We start from the raw sequence: 17,315 nt of genomic DNA on the forward strand, positions 1-17,315 counted from the left end.
CTCTCTTCCCTGATCCAGCTTTCTGGTCCTTTTCCCAGCCATGACATCATCTCCCTAGACAATAATTAGGATTCACCTGCATATCAGATTTCAGGCTCAGGCAAAACAAAACAAAACAAAACAAAAAACACCTAGTATAGCTACAGACCCTTTGAAATACAACTAAAATATGCCTACTAGCTATCTACAAAATGGAGGACCCCCCCAACGTTTCACCTGCACTATTCCAGCCTTTAGGTCCATAATTGTCCAACAGTTTCTTTGGCTTCATATATTAACTCTTTTCAGCCACCAGGTTCCAGATGCTAGCAGGATGTGACCAGATTTCCCTGGACAGACGACCCCACCAATGTGTCCTGGAGCTCCGCTTCCCCAGAGCCCTTCCTCACTAGGGAAAGAGAGAGACAGGGTGGGAGTATGGATCGACCTGTCAACACCCAGGTTCAGTGGGGAAGCAATTACAGAAGCCAGACCTTCAGCCTTCTGCATCCCACAATGATCTTGGGTCCATACTCCCAGAGGATTAAAGAATAGGAAAGCTATCAGGGGAGGGGTTGGTATACAGAGGTCTGGTGGTGGGAACTGTGCAAAGCTGTACCCCTCTTATCCTATGGTTTTGTCAATGTTTCCTTTTTATAAATAAAGAAAGAGAGAATATCAGCTTTGCTATTACATAGGAGCATGCTGGAGATACTAGCTTATGCAGTTATACAAGAAAAAGAAACTGGAGATAGGAATATTGAAAGACAGAAAGTGCAATGTCTGTGGGTGACTGGATTCCATGCCTGGATCTTTCCCTTTTTATATATTTTTATTTATTTTGTTATCTTCATTTTATTTCTTGGATAGAGACAGCCAGAAATCACCACTTGCAAAGCTTTCCTCCTGCAGGTGGGGACTGGGGGCTCGAACCCGGTCCTTGCGCATTGTCACTTGTGCACTCAACCAGGTGCACCACCACCTGGTCCCTCTTTTAAAAATTTTTAAAAAGATTTTATTTATTTATGAGAAAGATAGGAGGAGAAAAAGAACCAGACAAAACTCTGGCACATGTGCTGCCGGGGAATCAAACTCAGGACCTCATACTTGAGAGTCCAAAGCTTTACCACTGTGCCACCTAACAGACCACCCCTTTTTATATTTTTGTAGAGTCTGGAATTGAAACATCTTGTGGGGACCATTGGTGGTGCACCTGGTTGAGTGAACGTGTAACAATACGCAAGGTCTCAGGTTCAAGCCCCTGGTCCCCAACTGCAGTGGGAAACCTTCAGGAGTGGTGAAGCAGTGCTGCAGGTGTCTGTTTCTATCTCCCCCTTCCTCTCAATTTCTGGCTCTACCAATAAATAAGTATAATAAAAAACATTTTTTTAAAAGAAACATCTTGTGTTGCTTCTTGTCCACAAGACTACTTGCAGAGGCTCACCTGTGTGTGGTTTGCCACCATTTGCACTGCCTTTTCGGCCTGCAAAGATCTAGGTCTCTGAGTGAATTATTGGTTTCTCCCCACTTTTCGTATTCTTGGGCACTACCCTCCTTCTCATCAGCCTCCCCATCCACGTCCCAGGGTGGCTCCCACAAGGGACAGCCTCTACCAGGATGACTTTTTTTTTAGATTTTTAAAAATATTTATTTCCTTTTTGTTGCCCTTGTTTTCATTGTTGTTGTAGTTATTGTTGTTACTGATGTCGTTGTTGGATAGGACAGAGAGAAATGGAGAGAGAAGGGGAAGACAGAGGGGGAGAGAAAGACAGACACCTGCAGACCTGCTCCACCGCCTGTGAAGCGACTTCTCTGCAGGTGGGGAGCCAGGGGCTCGAACCAGGATCCTTATGCCGGTCCTTGCGCTTTGCCCACTGCACTACTGCCCACTCCCCAAGATGACTTTCTGAGCCAGCTGACTTATCCTTCTACGTTGCCGAGCTGGCGCTCTGCTTAAAGAGCTCTCATTCTAGTGGTCCGGGAGTTGGCGCAGTGGATAAAGCCATCGGACTCTCAAATATGAAGTCCTGAGTTCAATCCCCGGCAGCACATGTACCAGAGTGATGTCTGGTTCTTTCTCTCTATCCTGCTATCTTTCTCATTAATAAACAAATAAAATATTTTTTTAAAAAAAGAGCTCTCATTCTTTCCTCACCTATTTCATTGTCACTCGACTGTCAACCACGCTTTTTCTTCTTCTTCTAGCGTTTGCCGTCAACCACGCTTCTAGCATGCAACAAGTTATATATTCCTTTCCTCTCCTAATTCTGAACTAAATCATCTCAGATTTGGTGGGTCAGAACCTCTCAGGCTAGACCCATTTCTTTACTCCATGGCTCAAACAGATGGCCCAGGCTAACTACCTTCAGGGCCCCCCTGCTGCTTCTTCCATGCAGGAAAATGTCTGGAAGCCAGCTCCTGGGGGCCCCGTGTGCACACAGCTCCTGGCACAGTCTTCTCCCCTGCTTTCGGGGCACACCGTGGTCTCTGTATCATTTTCCTTCTGATTTCAGTTTGACACAGTGGGGCTCGGCTCACATTTCCCACTTCTCATGTCTGTCCGTGCTAGCTCTCGGCTTCCTCAGTAGATTCACTTCTTCGCTCCACCCCACTTATCTGCTGAAGGACCTGGCTGCCAGCTATCTCTCCACACTGACAGCCAGCCAGCCACCGTGTGACTTTCTCTCTAGTCCCCAGCAGACTGGGGACTTGGGTGTCTTCATTCTGTAGCTGAGCCGTGCTCCCCCAGTCCTCAGGCACCTCCCTCCACCCAGAGCACAATCCAGATGACTAGGTTTGAAAAAGAATCGCAAGGGGCTAGGGGGTGTCCCTCAGCCAGCAGAGTGCACACACTGCCGTGTGTGGGGACGTGGGTTTAACCTCCTAGCCACCACATGGGAGTGCCACAGGGGGAAGCTTCAGACAGGGTGACTTGGTGTCTCTCCTTCTCTCTGCCCCCACCTCCCTCTATCCAAAAGAAAAATGGCTGCTGGGAACAGTGGATCTGTGCAGCAATAACCCTGGTGGGGAAAAAAAGAAAAAAAAGAAAAGAAAGCCAGGTTGTGTTGTGTTGTGTTGTGCACCAGCAGTGCTGCATTTGGGTACACTGCATGAGGAAACTGCGTGGTCGTCTGCCCTGCCCTCCAGTGGGAGGAAAAGGAAGCAATCTAGAGAGGGAGAGAAAGTGTATGTTTTCTAAGTGTTCAAAGTGACCTTTAAAGTACTCAATTCATTTTATCCTCCTCAGAATCACTTATTTATTTATTCCCTTTTATTGCTCTTGTTTCACTGTTGTGGCTTATTATTGTCGTTGTTATTGGTGTCGTCGTTGGATAGGACAGAGAGAAATGGAGAGAGGAGGGGAAGACAGAGAGGGGGAGAGAAAGACAGACACCTGCAGGCCTGCTTCACTGCCTGTGAAGTAACTCCCCTTAAGGTGGGGAGCCAGGGGGTCGAACCAGGATTCTTCTGCTGGTCCTTGCGCTTTGCGCCATGTGCGCTTAACCCACCGCGCTACCGCCCAACTCCCCAGAATCACTTTTTTTTTTCCTCCAGGGTTATTGCTGGGCTCGGTGGCTGCACCATGAATCCACCGCTCCTGGAGGCCATTTTTTCCCTTTTTGTTGCCCTAGTTGTTGCAGCCTTGTTGCGGTTATTATTGCCATTGTTGACGTTGCTTTGTTGTTGGAGAGGACAGAGAGAAATGGAGAGAGGAGGGGAAGACAGAGAGAGAGGGGAGAGAAAGACAGACACCTGCAGACCTGCTTCACCGCCCGTGAAGCGACTCCCCTGCAGGTGGGGAGCCGGGGGCTCGAACCGGGATCCTTCCGCCGGTCCCTGCGCTTTGCGCCACGTGCGCTTAACCCACTGCGCCACCGCCCAACCCCCCTCCTCCCGAATCACTTTTTATCACCTTTTTCTTGTCTCAGAAAACAACCACCACACCTATGCGTTCCTTATTTAATAGTTGTAGCTTTTTATTTTGCAATGATTGTAGACTTACAGAAAGTTGCGAAAATCGTGGTCAGCCCCTTGTACTTTTCAGCCACGTTCCCTGGTGGAGTACACAGAGTCAAAACCAACAGACTGCCAATGGGCCGCACACTGTGCACTGTGTCAGACCGCGCTCAGCATCACCAGGCTTTCCATGTACAGGCCAGACAGAAATTCATGTCGTCAACACCACAGTGAAGGTACAGGGTCATTCTGTTAGCACAAAGGACTCCTCATGATCCCGTCAGTCACACAGGCCCCACTGCCACTCCAGTGCCTATCCCTGGTGCCCAGTACTGTGCTACGTATGCCCAGAGTGGTAGAGTCGAGACGGTGGTGCAGCCAAGCTGTGCGTGTCAGCAGTCCTGCTCACAGTGGAGTGACCCATAGCCCACAGGACTGCTTCAGCCTCTCACTGGCAGGGCAGCTGGCTTGTTTCCTGGGTTTGGGCCGTTACAAATAAAGCTGCTAAGAACATCTGCATGGAAGTCTTTGTGCCAACGTGAAAAGCCTTTCATTTCTCTGGGACATACGTCCCGGAGTGCAGTTGCTAGGAGTGTATGTCAGACTCCACGAGAGCTCCAGAGTGGCCGCAGCCCGCTGCATTCCGACCAGCGACGCCTGACACCCAGTTCCCACACTCAGGGCACCTGGCATCTCCACCACCTTTTCTTTAGCCACTCGGACATGGAGTGATCGCTGCTCGTGGTTTTAACTGGCATTCCCTTAGGACTAATGAGGTTCAACATCTTTTCATGTGCTTAGTTGCCATCTGTATAGCCTTTTAACTAAAGCAATTAAAAAAACAACAAAGAGGCGGCTGGGTGGTGGTGCGCCTGGTTGAGTGCACACGCTACCACGCAAGTGAAGCAGGTCTATAGGTATCTATCACTCTCCTTCTTCTCCTTCCCTCCTGATTCCCCTGTCCTATCAAATAAAATCAGAAAGGATAAAAAAAAAAAAAGCCACCAGGAGCAGTGAATCTGTAGTGCTGGCACAGAGCCTTGACAATAACCCTTGTGGCAATTAAAAAAAAAAAAAAGTTCGCGAAGAGAGAAAGGCCAGAGAACTGCTCTGCTCCATCACATGCAGCTCGGGACACTGAAGCAGGGCTCTCCACACACGAATCCTGTGCTCCCCAGCTGAGCCGCCCCCAGCTCTGTGTCCTCTTTAGTGAAATCCATATCCACCTCTTCTGCCCATCTTCTAAGTCAGTCACTCCTTTTAGCTATAGACCATGGAGTCTGAACCGACCAAGCAGATTATTTGCAAATGACCCCTCTCGCACTGTACGGTAGCTTTTCCTCTTAAGAATTTTGCAGAGCCAAGGTTTTTCATTGTGATAAGGTGAACTAAATCAATGTCTTCCTTTTAGAGTTGTGCTTTTAGGGGTGCAGACCAGAACTTATTGCCTAGCCCACCATCCTCATGATTCTTCCATGATATTTGTTAAAAGCTTTATAGTCCTATGTATTACATTCAAATTCATGATACAGTTGGAGTTGATTTTTTGTGGCGGGTATGAAGTCGCATGACAGGTCCGTCTCCACCCACAGATGCTCGACGGCTGTAGCAGCCTTCCTTGCAAAGACTATCTTTCCACTAGATTGCTTTTGCGTCTTACTCCAATCAGTTGTCCTGATCACTGCAGTTTTATAGTAAGTCTTTAAAAGTCACATAGGTGATGGGAGTCCTCCAGCTTCTTGGCAATGAATTACCTTGATTAACTTTACACCCGGATATTTGCATCCTTCCCTATGGGGCAAGACAAGAATAGAGAACAGAGAAGAGCTGTGGCTGGGGAAGCAGGAAGGTCCGTCACATCATTTCATATGCTCTAGGGACCGCTTGCAGACTGCCCTGTGTCTCAGGGAGTTGAGGCCAATGTCTGAAGGGTCGCACTCAGAATAGAATCCTGACCTCCAACAGCTACAACGCTTCCAGACTTGGTTCTGGACTACACTGGAAACACAACACTTTAGGGAAAAACAAGAACAACAAACAGACAAACTAAAACTCTCTCTTGGGGCCAGGCGGTGGCACACCTGGTTAAGCACACCCATTACAGTGTGAAAGGACCTGGGTTCGAGCCCCTGGTCCCCACCTGCAGGGGGAAAGCTTCACAAAGCAGTGAAGCAGGGCTGCAGGTAACTCTCTGTCTCTCTCCCTCTCTATCACCCCCCTTCCTTCTTGATTTCTGGCTGTCTCTATCAAATAAATAAAGGTAATAAAAAAACTCTCTCTTGATGTAGGTGGTGAGACTCTTTGCTTTCTTTCTTCCATATTATTTTCAACTCCCACTTTATTTTCCTGTATAGCCAACTTTTTCTGAAGACACACTTAACATCTGTGGTTACACTTGGCAAGAATCATGCAACAGAACTTTCTGAAGCATGCTTTATTATACCGTAAGTCCTATATCTTTCTAGAAAAGCATCTGTATTACAATGGAAGTTCCAGGACTATCTGGATTTGCAGGCAAAATTCTTATTAGGATCAAATACAGTAGAAGCCACCCATTTCATCAGGTAGAGTCAACCCTTGATATGACGGATATCTTTTTTATCGAACAGAGACAGAGAGAAATTGAGAGGGGAAGCGATAGAGAGACACCTGCGGCCCTGCCTCACTGCTAGTGAAGCTTCCTTACTGCAGGTGATGAAGAGCCCTGGTCCTTGCACATGGTAACCTGTGCACCACCACCCAGTCCCCCTTCACAGATTTCTTAAGGTTTATATTCTGGAGATCAAGAAGGGAGACATAACATATATCTCACGTGGAGATCAGAGTAGAAGTCAGGTGTTCATGGGTAACTTCACCTCCTTCTACTAACCCTTGTGTTATTAGTACAGCAAAACATCATAACTAAGAAAACAAACCAAAAAACTTTATTTTCTTTAGCTAAGTCTAAGCAGTGAGCATATCTGAAAATGAAAATAGACTTCCAAGTGAAACAAAGGAAAAAGAAACATTTAAATTACAAAAATGCATATAGCTGGGGAGGTAGCATAATGGCAACACGAAAATGCCTTTCATGCCTGAGATACCAAAGGTCCCAGGTTCAGTCCCCAGCACCACCATAAGCCAGAGCTGAGCAGTGCTCTGGTAAAAAACAAAACCAACAAACAAACAAACAAACAAAAAACCACCAGATATTTTATTACAGGCTGTCATGGTCAATGTTCCTTCTGCAGCCTTAAAAATAATTTCAGGTTCTACTTTGTTTATTTATTTATTTATTTTTTAATATTTATTTTATTTATTTATTCCCTTTTGTTGCCCTTGTTGTTTTATTGTTGTAGTTACTGTTGTTGTTGTTGTTGGATAGGACAGAGAGAAATGGAGAGAGGAGGGGAACACAGAGAGGGGGAGAGAAAGATAGACACCTGCAGACCTGCTTCACCGTCTGTGAAGCGACTCCCCTGCAGGTGGGGAGCCGGGGTTCGAACCGGGATCCTTATGCCAGTCCTTGCGCTTTGCGCCACCTGCGCTTAACCCGCTGCGCTACAGCCCGACTCCCCAGGTTCTACTTTGAAACACAGTGTTGGCACTCTTTGCCGGGCGACGACAGGCAGGTGGGCTGTTAGCCCTAATGAAACATTCTGGGCGACACTGAACACAACCCCAGTTCTGCTCCACTATCTGCCTACACGCAAGCTGCTGCCTTTTCAGACCAGGCTTAATACACAGATCGAAAAGTGCTTTTTCTCACCCCACTGAGTCTCCTGCTTTATTCGAGGGAGGAAAGCTCTTGCAGAAGCTCTTCTTTCTCTTGCTGCAGCTCCTGCAGGTGCTGCTGATTCTGCTCCAGTCTGTCCTCCAGCCACTGCAGGAGAGGCCCGCTGACTGCCGACATCTGACTGCACAGATTCTTGGTAAACACTTGAATTGGAAAAGCACAGATGAGACAGCTGTGTCCAAGTACTGTCCACTGGCTCGCTCCCACGCCAGCACAGTAGCCCCCACTGTGCACACACAAAGGTGGAGGGAGAAGTAGAAAAAGTTCAACAGGTAGGTAGGAGTGACAGAATCCCAGCCAGGGAGAAGAGTCTCCTCGGGTCCCTGAGCAGAGGGCAGTCTGGCCTGTACCGAGGTCACTTCCGTCCGAAGGCCACAGACACCACCACCCCCAACCCCCGCCACCACCTCCCAGAGAACTCCAACTCCAGCTTCCGCAACACCGTCTCTGCAAGTCCAGTGAAGCAATCTACCTGCTGGATGCTACGGCCTTTGAAGAAGTAGATACATTGATCTAACCCACCCGAAAGCCCCTCTGGCAATGAGGAAATAAATGCCAGGGGGACGAAGAGGACTGATGTCCAGCCTCAGTCTTACAACTAACGTTGGCAGATGGAGTGTTCTTTCTCATTATCCCTGACTTGCTGAAACGGGCATATAATGCAGTGGAGTGTATCTTCCGAGCTACAGTACAGGTAGATATATGTGTGTGTGTGTGTGTGTGTGTGTGTGTGTGTGTCTTGAAGAAAAAAAACAAATGAACTGTCTCAACACTGTTTCGTGGATGATCTATTCTTCCTTGCATTGAAGTAACATCTGTCTTAAACTCTATTATGCCATGGCCTATCTCTGGGTTCTATTCAGATTTGCTTGGCCCTCTGGGGACATGTTGGGGACAAGAGATACAAAGCATATGGCCGCCTGCTGAGCCCAGCCCAGCCTGTTCATCTGTCTCTGAGCTCCCGCCATCTTTCTGAGAGTAACTGTTAAGTCTGGAGGATGGCGAGACAGTCACATTTACCTTCAGACACAGTGGGCCTATGGCACCCCGGCCCCTCCTTTTCTTCTGACTCTGGGAAACCTCCCCTTCTTCCACACTGGGGTAGATTCAGACAGCATGGCCTAGGAGCTAGGCCTGGTGTGAGAGAACAAGTGTTGTGTGTGTGTGTGTGGGGTGTGTGTGTGTGTGGGGTGTGTGTGTGTGTGTAGGATTTTTGTGTTTTGTGTTTTGATTATTCTAACCCTTGATATCACTGAGAAATCCTTTATAAATAATCTGAGCTGAAAAACCCTTACCTGAACCATTATGGATCTTGGTTACTGAGTCCAGATGTGTGAGGCTAAAGGAAGGAAGGAAAGAGTCTAGGTTAGCAGCACAGCTGCAGTAAGCAGGGAAGCAAGCAGGCAAGGGCTGTCACGACACAATCAGTGGTACCAGAGCCCTGCCCAATGTGGGAGATGATCTGTGTGTGTGATCTCAGACTGTTCAGTTCCTGGTGGTCTGGGGGATGTGTCTGTATCCAGAAGTTCCCAAGACGATGGGAAGAGAGTTTTGAACTCCTATTCTGAAGCTGTCACTTAGTGCCCATTTATTGGCAAGACCCAGTGCCTGGCAGCGGGGCTCCTGTGCTTCCAACAAACATTGTGTCTTTGTCCTTGAAGGACCCACAGTGCAACTAGAGAAGAACATAGGTGAGAGACATTGCTGTCACTATAGGAACCTCTTGACGTGAGAGTGGGGCCAGGCCCTGAGCGGGGAGTGGGGAGCGGGGAGCGGGGAGGGGCTGGACCTGTGGATCCTCCTGTAGGCGTCCTGCTCCTCCTGGCATAGGATCTTGGGCAGCTCCACTGCTGACTCAAGACACACTTTCCCAACGGTCGCGTGGGGGACAATGTGGATCGGGATCTCAATCCTCTCGTACCTGCCAGATAAGCAACCATCAGCGCTTGCTCGTTGCTCGGTCTGCTTTGCTGAGATGGAGCAGGCAGGCAGGATGACGCGGATCGACGCGCACCGCCCCCGGTGAAAGTATCAGCGCCCTCCAGCTGATCCACATGCCACCGCATCACCCGCCCCGCTGGTAGCACTGCCCAGTGAGAGCGCTTCAGAGCTAGCGCCTCAGCAAAGGCCAGCACAGGCCAGTGCCGGTGACCATGGCTGCCATGTACGTGAGGCCCCGCAGCGTACACTGACCAAAGCTTCCCCACCGAGCACCACTCTTCTGCCTCTGGGGCTGGACTAGTTTAACTACTGACATGAGTGACAAGCAGTATTCGTCCTGCTCTAACTCACGGCACTTCACATCCCGCCCTCCCGCTTCCTCTGCACCGCTGCAAGTGCTAGGTCATTCCACAGACACAGCTGCCTTTCTCATCCGCCGTCAGGTGTTTCAACTGCTTGTGTGGACTGGCTATTGAGTGATGTCACAACGAGCATGGTGGTGTAGAGGTCTCTGTAAGGTAGTGACTTCAGATATACACCCACAAGTGAGTTCACTTTTAACAATAATTTAGCAGTAATCAGGATAGGAAGTTTAGGATATAGCGAGCTTCAAAAATCAACCGTTATTTCTCTGATTAGCTGAACTTCAAAGTGGGTAGAGTTCGGATAGTTTAACCTGGGAGTTGACTGCACACCTGATATTCTCTAGTCTTGCAGCTGAAGCCACTTCCACAGCTGGAGAGCTCTTGTGACATCAAGACACTTCTACATGCTTCCCAGAATGGGAAATAGCTCCTTTCTGCTCCCTATCGGGAAGCTGGACTCACTGGCCACAAAACTGTGAGAAGAAGAACCACCCATTTGTCAGTAACACGTGGATGGGAACACACATGTCAACCCATGCTCACTTGGTCCGGTCAGTGCTCCTCACCAGTCTCTCTCCTGGGGTGAGGGCGAAAGATGAGTGAGGAACTTGCAGGCACTTGCATCTTATGCTAGAGCAGAAGTAGTTCTGCTTGACCCCGAAAGCAACCCAGACTCCTCAACTTGCTCCTTCCTCACTCCAGGTGCACCAACGCTGTACCTAGCAGTGGCTCCGCGAGCATCCATCCCAACAACTGCTGGCACCACAAGGTCCCTTTGGCTCGTAAACTCAAACTCACCTCTCTGTTGCCAGCAGAAGGTATCTGGGCCCCTTACCAATCGAAAGGGGAGCCATAAGAGGCAGATTATAATTCCTCCACCCTCCCCATATCCCAGCAGCTATGGAGACTGCAAGAAAGACGGTCCCATTACTGGGGCAGTTTGCAGATGATCCCAGGAAGCAATTCCGAGTGACTACTAAGAACTACAGCACATTCTACTGACAGAAAGTCAGTCTGCTGCTGCTACTAAACTGGCGAGGAAGGCTTCCCCACAAGTGTGTTTGTTGGAAGCATGAACAGAAGCAGTTCAAGTGATCTGCTGAGAGTGAACGCACAATCTTTACACATTCCTAGTGGAAACCGTCTCGGTCAGTACGAGTTTCCTTCAAAATACAACTGCAAGGCCTAGGCAGGCAGAGAAACAACACTTAGGACAGAGCTTGTATTGCTGCTATGACCCAGACAGTCAGGATGAATCCTGTTGACAGCAACTAGCAGAGCGGTGCCACTGAAACAGTGAACATGTAGTCCAAAACTGCCAGCAGGGACAGCACTGAGAAACCGCACTGCGTAGCCTACAGTAACGACAAAAGTCACATAGCCTGAAAAGGAAATAAATGCAGGAGAGAACAAAGCAAGTCACAGTCACAATGGCTACAAAGGGTCCAAATATGCCAGCTAAAAAAAAGAAAAGATCGTTGAACTGGATTAAAAAAAAAAAAAAAGCAAACCCCAGCTACATGCTAAGTATAAGAATCCTGAAGCTTTAAAGTTAGACACCAACAGGTTAAAAGAAAAAAAAAAAAAAAGATGCAACATGCTAGAAAAACCTCAAAAGACAATAGAGGTGGCTATACTAAATCAGATCAACTCATTTCAGAACACGGAATGTTAGTAGGATAAATGAGCTGATTCCGTAATGATGAAAAGGTTATGAATCACAGAGAAGACTGAAGGGAGGACGGATGGACAGTGACAACAGAAAGCAAGGCAGATAGTCGCAGGAACACTAGCAGGTATAGCAACCATTACAATACGAAGACTGCATTACACACACGTATGAACAGACAGTCTGACCGTCAAAACCAAAGAGCTCTAAGGTATTGCTAGCTTCCACTCATAACGGACAAAATAAGCGACAGAATCAAGGAACAGAAAACATTTCTAACAGCAGGAATCTGCAACAGGCTACCTGATCTAAATGCCTAATCTCAGCTTCCTCCTTGGTCGCAAAGTGGAGAAGCCCGAAACAGGCCACCGCAGAAACAAATGCCTGCTCGATGCGGATATCTCGATGAAAACACAGAACGTACAGCCACGCTTCACGCCATACACAAAGATCGATTTCAGGCGTTCACATAGATCTAAATGTAAAAGGTCAAATGAACAGCGCCGGAAGGTCAAAAGCAGGACATCTGAGGCTGGCGGAACAGGTCACTCGGCCAGTGTGCTGCTTCCCCATGTGCACCACCCACACTCAAGCCTGGCAAACTGCAGGACAGAGACGGCCAGAAATCGAGACGGAAAGGGGTGGGAGACAGGGAGAGAGACAGAGAGACCCCTGCAACACTACTTCACCACTAGCAAAGCTCTCCCCTTGCAGGTGGGGACCAGGGGCTCGAACCTGGATCCTTGCACATTGTAACATGTGCTCTCAACTAGGTGCACCACCACCGTGCGGCACCTCTTTCATTCTCTCTGCCTCAGTCTCAATCTAAAAAAAAAGATAGATAAATAAAAAATTTTAAAAGCAGAACAGCTGAGTGATCTTGAGGGTAGGGGAAAAAATCCAAAGCAGAAAACCAAGAGCACTGACCAACAAGGAGATAACGGCCGTCCGTATTAAGAACTGTCACCAAGGGCTGGGGAGATAGCATCAGGGCTATGCAGAAAGACTTCCACGCCCGAGCCACCAAAAGTCCCAGGTTCAATCCCCAGCAGCCCCATAAATCAGAGCTTAGCAGTGCTCTGGAAAAAAAAAAAAAGTGAATCATCCTATCTTAAGCAAATGAAAAAACAGGAGTGAGGAGAGTTTTTTAAAAAGAACTCATATCACGATATATGTCATAATTTTTCAAATAAATGTCTATTTATTTATTTATTTATTATCGAAGACACAAGTTGAGAGGAGAAGGGAGCGGAGAGAGGGAAAGAAACAGAGTGGTCCAGGAGGTAGTACAGTAGATAAAATGCTGGACTCTTTCTTTTTTATTTGTTTCTTTTTATTTCTTTTTGGATAGAGACAGAAAGAAACTGAGAGGGAGGGGGAGATAGAGAGGGAGAGAGACAGAGAGACACCTGCAGCCCTATTTCACCACTCGGGAACCTGCAGGTGGGGACCAAAGGCTTGAACCTGAGTTCTTGTGCACTGTAATGTGTGCGCTTAGCCAGGTGCGCCACCGCCTGGCCCCACGCTGGATTCTTTAAGCATGAGATCCTGAGTTCGATCCCTGGCAGCACATGTACCTGAGTGACATGTGCTGTCACATGTCTCTCTCCTCCTATCCCTCTCATTAATGAATAAGAATAAAATATTTAAAAAGAGAGCAAGAAAAGAGGGAGAGAGACCCCTGCAGCCCTGCTTCACCACTCATTAAGATTCCCCCTGCAGGTGGGGACCAGGGGCTTGAACCTGGGTCCTTGCGCACTGTGTGTACTTAACCAGGTGCGCCACCGCTTGGCCCCCGGTCCTAAACTCTTTATCTGACAGTGTTAAAATATATAAGCAACTATTACAACTGCCTGGGGGGAAAAGGTAATAAAATAAAATTTAAAAAAAGAGCAAAAAAACCCTCAGCCATTTCTACAAAGAAAACATACAAACGGACAGTGGGCTTATGCCAGTCCATCCAGCTACCTAGAGCCATCTAAGCCGGTGAATACAGTTACCACAAAGAAACCAGTAAGCACAGCATCTGCTTTCCATCCGTGAAACAGCTCGTCTTTTCCATCTGAAAGAGGCCTCACTGTCCCAGCGCCGACACCTGTCATTTGTGAGCTCTTATCTTCACTGTAATTCTGAGGTACAGCTGCCAAAATTGTAAATCGGTTCGGTCTATAAAGTGACGTTTTGATGCATGCACACTGAAATCATCAGCACAAGCAAACTACGTGTCTGTCACCTCACGCAGTTAGCAAGCAGTTTCTGTCGGGGCACTGCCTTCTCGTACCTCGTACCGACCTCTACTCACACTGCTTGCTGTGCACTTGCTTTCCAGAAAAGGCGTCCTGCAAGTGGGCCGCGTGTGCCTCAACACTACCTACCTCCCCACTGCCATGCCCTCCGGCGCCTGGCAAACACCATTCTACTAGGGTTCTATGAGTCTGACCTTTTCAAAGTTCACAGATAAGTGAGATTACACAGTATTTGTTTTTCTGTGGCTAGGTTATTTCACCTGGCACCATGCACTTGAGTTTTGTCCATCCTGTTGCCAATAGTGGTAGTTTATTCGGGTCAAATACTGATTCGCTGTGTGCGTACACATTGTTGAGACGCAGTGACAGCCTTTTTCTATACCTGCTGGCCACGCACAAGCCTTTAGGGAAACGTCTAGCCAAGTCAGTCGTCCCTACTCTACTCCTCTCTTCCCTTACTGCTGACTCACACATTTCCAAGTTAAGACAGCGGTTCCAGACTATTGACAATTAATTATCCTCTTAGCAACGTTCTGTTTGTTTTTGTCAACAGGGTTATTGCGGGGGCTCAGTGCCTATACAAAGAATACACAGCACCAGGGCTGGGCGGTAGCGCAGCGGGTTAAGCGCACATAGTACGAAGTGCAAGGATCCTGGTTTGAGCCCCTGGCTCCCCACTTGCAGGGGGGTCGCTTCACAAGCAACCTGTTTTCCTCTCCCCATCTCTATCTTCCCCTCCCCTCTCAACTTCTATCTGTCCTGTCCAAAAAAAAAGGAAAAAATAGCCACAGGAGCAGTGGATTTGTAGTGCAGGCACTGAGCCCCAGCAATAACCCTGGAGGCAATAAATAAATAAATAAAAGAATCCACAGCACCCATTTTTTTCTTTTTCTTTTTCAAATCTATCATTTTATTTATTTTTCAGTGAATCTAAACCCTTGATGGGCACAACACCACCCGGATCCTGTGCCCGATGGCCTTGGCAGGAAGGTCGCTGCGGAACTTGGCGCGCACCATGCCGCTGGTGCCGTGAGTCCGCGTGAGTCCGCGTCACCTTTCCCCAGATCACTCTGGTCTTGTTCGGCTTCCCACCCGGTGTCACCGTGTTGTTCCTGGCCTTGCATTTCGCACCATGTGCACTTAACCCGCTGTGCTACTGGCCCGCCCCGTCAAGTTAACTTTTGTATGAAGTTTGGTGTGGGGTTTCAACTGAGGTATATTATTATGAAAATGGCAGTCTAGTAATCCTACCACCAACTACTGAAAATACTCGTATTTCTCCACATGCTAGCGTTCTTAGCTTTGCTGAAAACCAACTGGTCTTCTGGACTCTTCCTCTGCTCCAGGTGCTTGTCTCTTCACCATCACCACACTGTCTTGATAACTACGGTTTCATTGTACATTTTAAAACTGAGTATTTGATTTCTTCACCTTTTTTCCCCCCAGAATCTTTTTAGGTATTCAAGTCCCTTTGCTTTTCTGTATGACTTGAGTTAGATTGGCTATATCTACCCAAATAAAGTTGATGAACTCTTGATATTGCTCTAGATTTACTGATTAATCTGGGGCAAACTGAGTTTCTTATCATTTTATTAGAGGAAATAATGCTTTATTTGGCAGTGGTTACATGGGTAGAGTCTCTTACCTTCCAAGGACTGGTATCGCACACCACTCCCATCACCAACCCAAGTCCCTTGTCACCACCCAGCACTGGATACCTGATGCCTCCCCATTCCTCCTCGTCCAGAGTCTTTTGCTTTGCTATAAGACTCCTCACCCAGTCCAAGCTTTCCACGTGGAATGAGAAACTGCCTCTCAATCTCACTGTGAATTCCTTGTATTCGTCAGTCACTCCTCTCTCCCTTTCTGTCCCTCCCTCCCTCCCTTCTTTCCTTTCTGCTATCAAGATTCTTTGGTGAACCAATCTTTGACTATTTATTCTTTTGCTTTCTCGAATCTGCTATAAAATCTTTTTAGTGTGGGGCGGGGGAGACAGCATAATGGTTATGCAAACAGATCTCATGCCTGAGGCTCCTAAGTCCCAGGTTCAATCCCCCGCACCACCACAAGCCAGAGCTGAGCAGTGCTCTGGTGTTTCTCTGTCTCTGTGTGTGTGTGTCTCTCTCTCTGCATCTCTCTCAAAAATAAAATAAAAAAAAAAATCTTCTTAGTGTGGTCTGGCAGGTGGTGCAGTGGATAGCGTATTGGACTCTCAAGCATGAGGTTCTGAGTTCAATTCCCAGCAGCACATGTAATACCAGAGTGATTCTGGTTCTTTCTCTCTCTCCCTCTCCTCCTATCTTTCTCATTAAATAAATACATAAAATATTTAAAAAATCTCTTTAGTAAGGTTTTCAGTCAGGTACTATTCATACTGGTTATAGCGTTCCAATTAAAAAAATTTTTTATATTTATTTTATTTATTTATTCCCTTTTGTTGCCCTTGTTTTATTGTTGTAGTTATTATTGTTGTTGTTGTTGTTGGATAGGACAGAGAAATGGAGAGAGGAGGGGAAGACAGAGAGGGGGAGAGAAAGACAGACACCTGCAGACCTGCTTCACCGCCTGTGAAGCGACTCCCCTGCAGGTGGGGAGCCGGGGTTCAAACAGGGATCCTTACGCCGGTCCTTGTGCTTTGTGCCACCTGGGCTTAACCCGCTGTGCTACAGCCCGACTCCCTTAAAAAATTTTAAATTATTATTTTCCCTTTTGTTGCCCTTGTTTTTATTGCTATTGTAGTTAGTGTTATTGTCGATGTCATCGTTGTTGGGTAGGACAGAGAAATGGAGAGAGGAGAGGAAGACAGAGGGAGAGAGAAAGATGCCTGCAGACCTACTTCACCGCCTGTGAAGCGACTCCCCTGCAGGTAAGGAGCTTGGGGCTCAAACCGGGATCCTTATGCTGGTCTTTGCGCTTTGCGCCATGTGTGCATAACCCACTTCACTACCGCCTGACCCCCTCCAATTTGGTTTCTAATGATATCTCTCTGTTGATATTCTCATTGATTTTTTTTTTTGCCTCCAGGGTTATTGCTGGGGCTTGGTGCCAACACTATGAATCCACTGCTCCCGGAGGCCATTTTTTTCACCTTTTTAAAAAAAAATTTATTTATTTATTTTCCCTTTTGTTGCCCTTGTTGTCTTTTTATTGTTGTAGTTGTTACTGATGCCGTCACTGTTAGGACAGAGAGAAATGGAGAGAGGAAGGGAAGACAGAGAGAGGGAGAGAAAGACAGACACCTGCAGACCTGCTTCACCGCCTGTGAAGCGACTCCCCTGCAGGTGGGGAGCCGGGGGCTCGAACCGGGGGTCCTTGTGCTTCACGCCACGTGTGCTTAACCCGCTGCACTACCGCCCAACTCCCCATCTTTTCACTTTTTGATA

At 47.6% G+C, this 17,315-nt stretch overlaps 1 protein-coding gene across 1 annotated transcript in view; it reads right to left on the reverse strand.

Moving 5' to 3' along the window:
* Window positions 1-6,355: 6,355 nt before the first annotated feature.
* Window positions 6,356-17,315, reverse strand: part of BRCC3 (BRCA1/BRCA2-containing complex subunit 3) — a 35,537-nt gene continuing 24,577 nt past the window's right edge. Inside the window, exons 8-10 of the mRNA XM_060182878.1 lie at window positions 9,501-9,632; window positions 9,007-9,050; window positions 6,356-7,854 (exon numbers count right to left, since the gene is read on the reverse strand). Of these exons, the coding sequence (XP_060038861.1) occupies window positions 7,703-7,854; window positions 9,007-9,050; window positions 9,501-9,632 (328 nt within the window). The 3' untranslated portion in view covers window positions 6,356-7,702. The remainder of the gene's footprint in view (window positions 7,855-9,006; window positions 9,051-9,500; window positions 9,633-17,315) is intronic.

The sequence above is a fragment of the Erinaceus europaeus genome, chromosome X, assembly GCF_950295315.1.
Source record: "Erinaceus europaeus chromosome X, mEriEur2.1, whole genome shotgun sequence".
NCBI lineage: Eukaryota > Metazoa > Chordata > Mammalia > Eulipotyphla > Erinaceidae > Erinaceus > Erinaceus europaeus.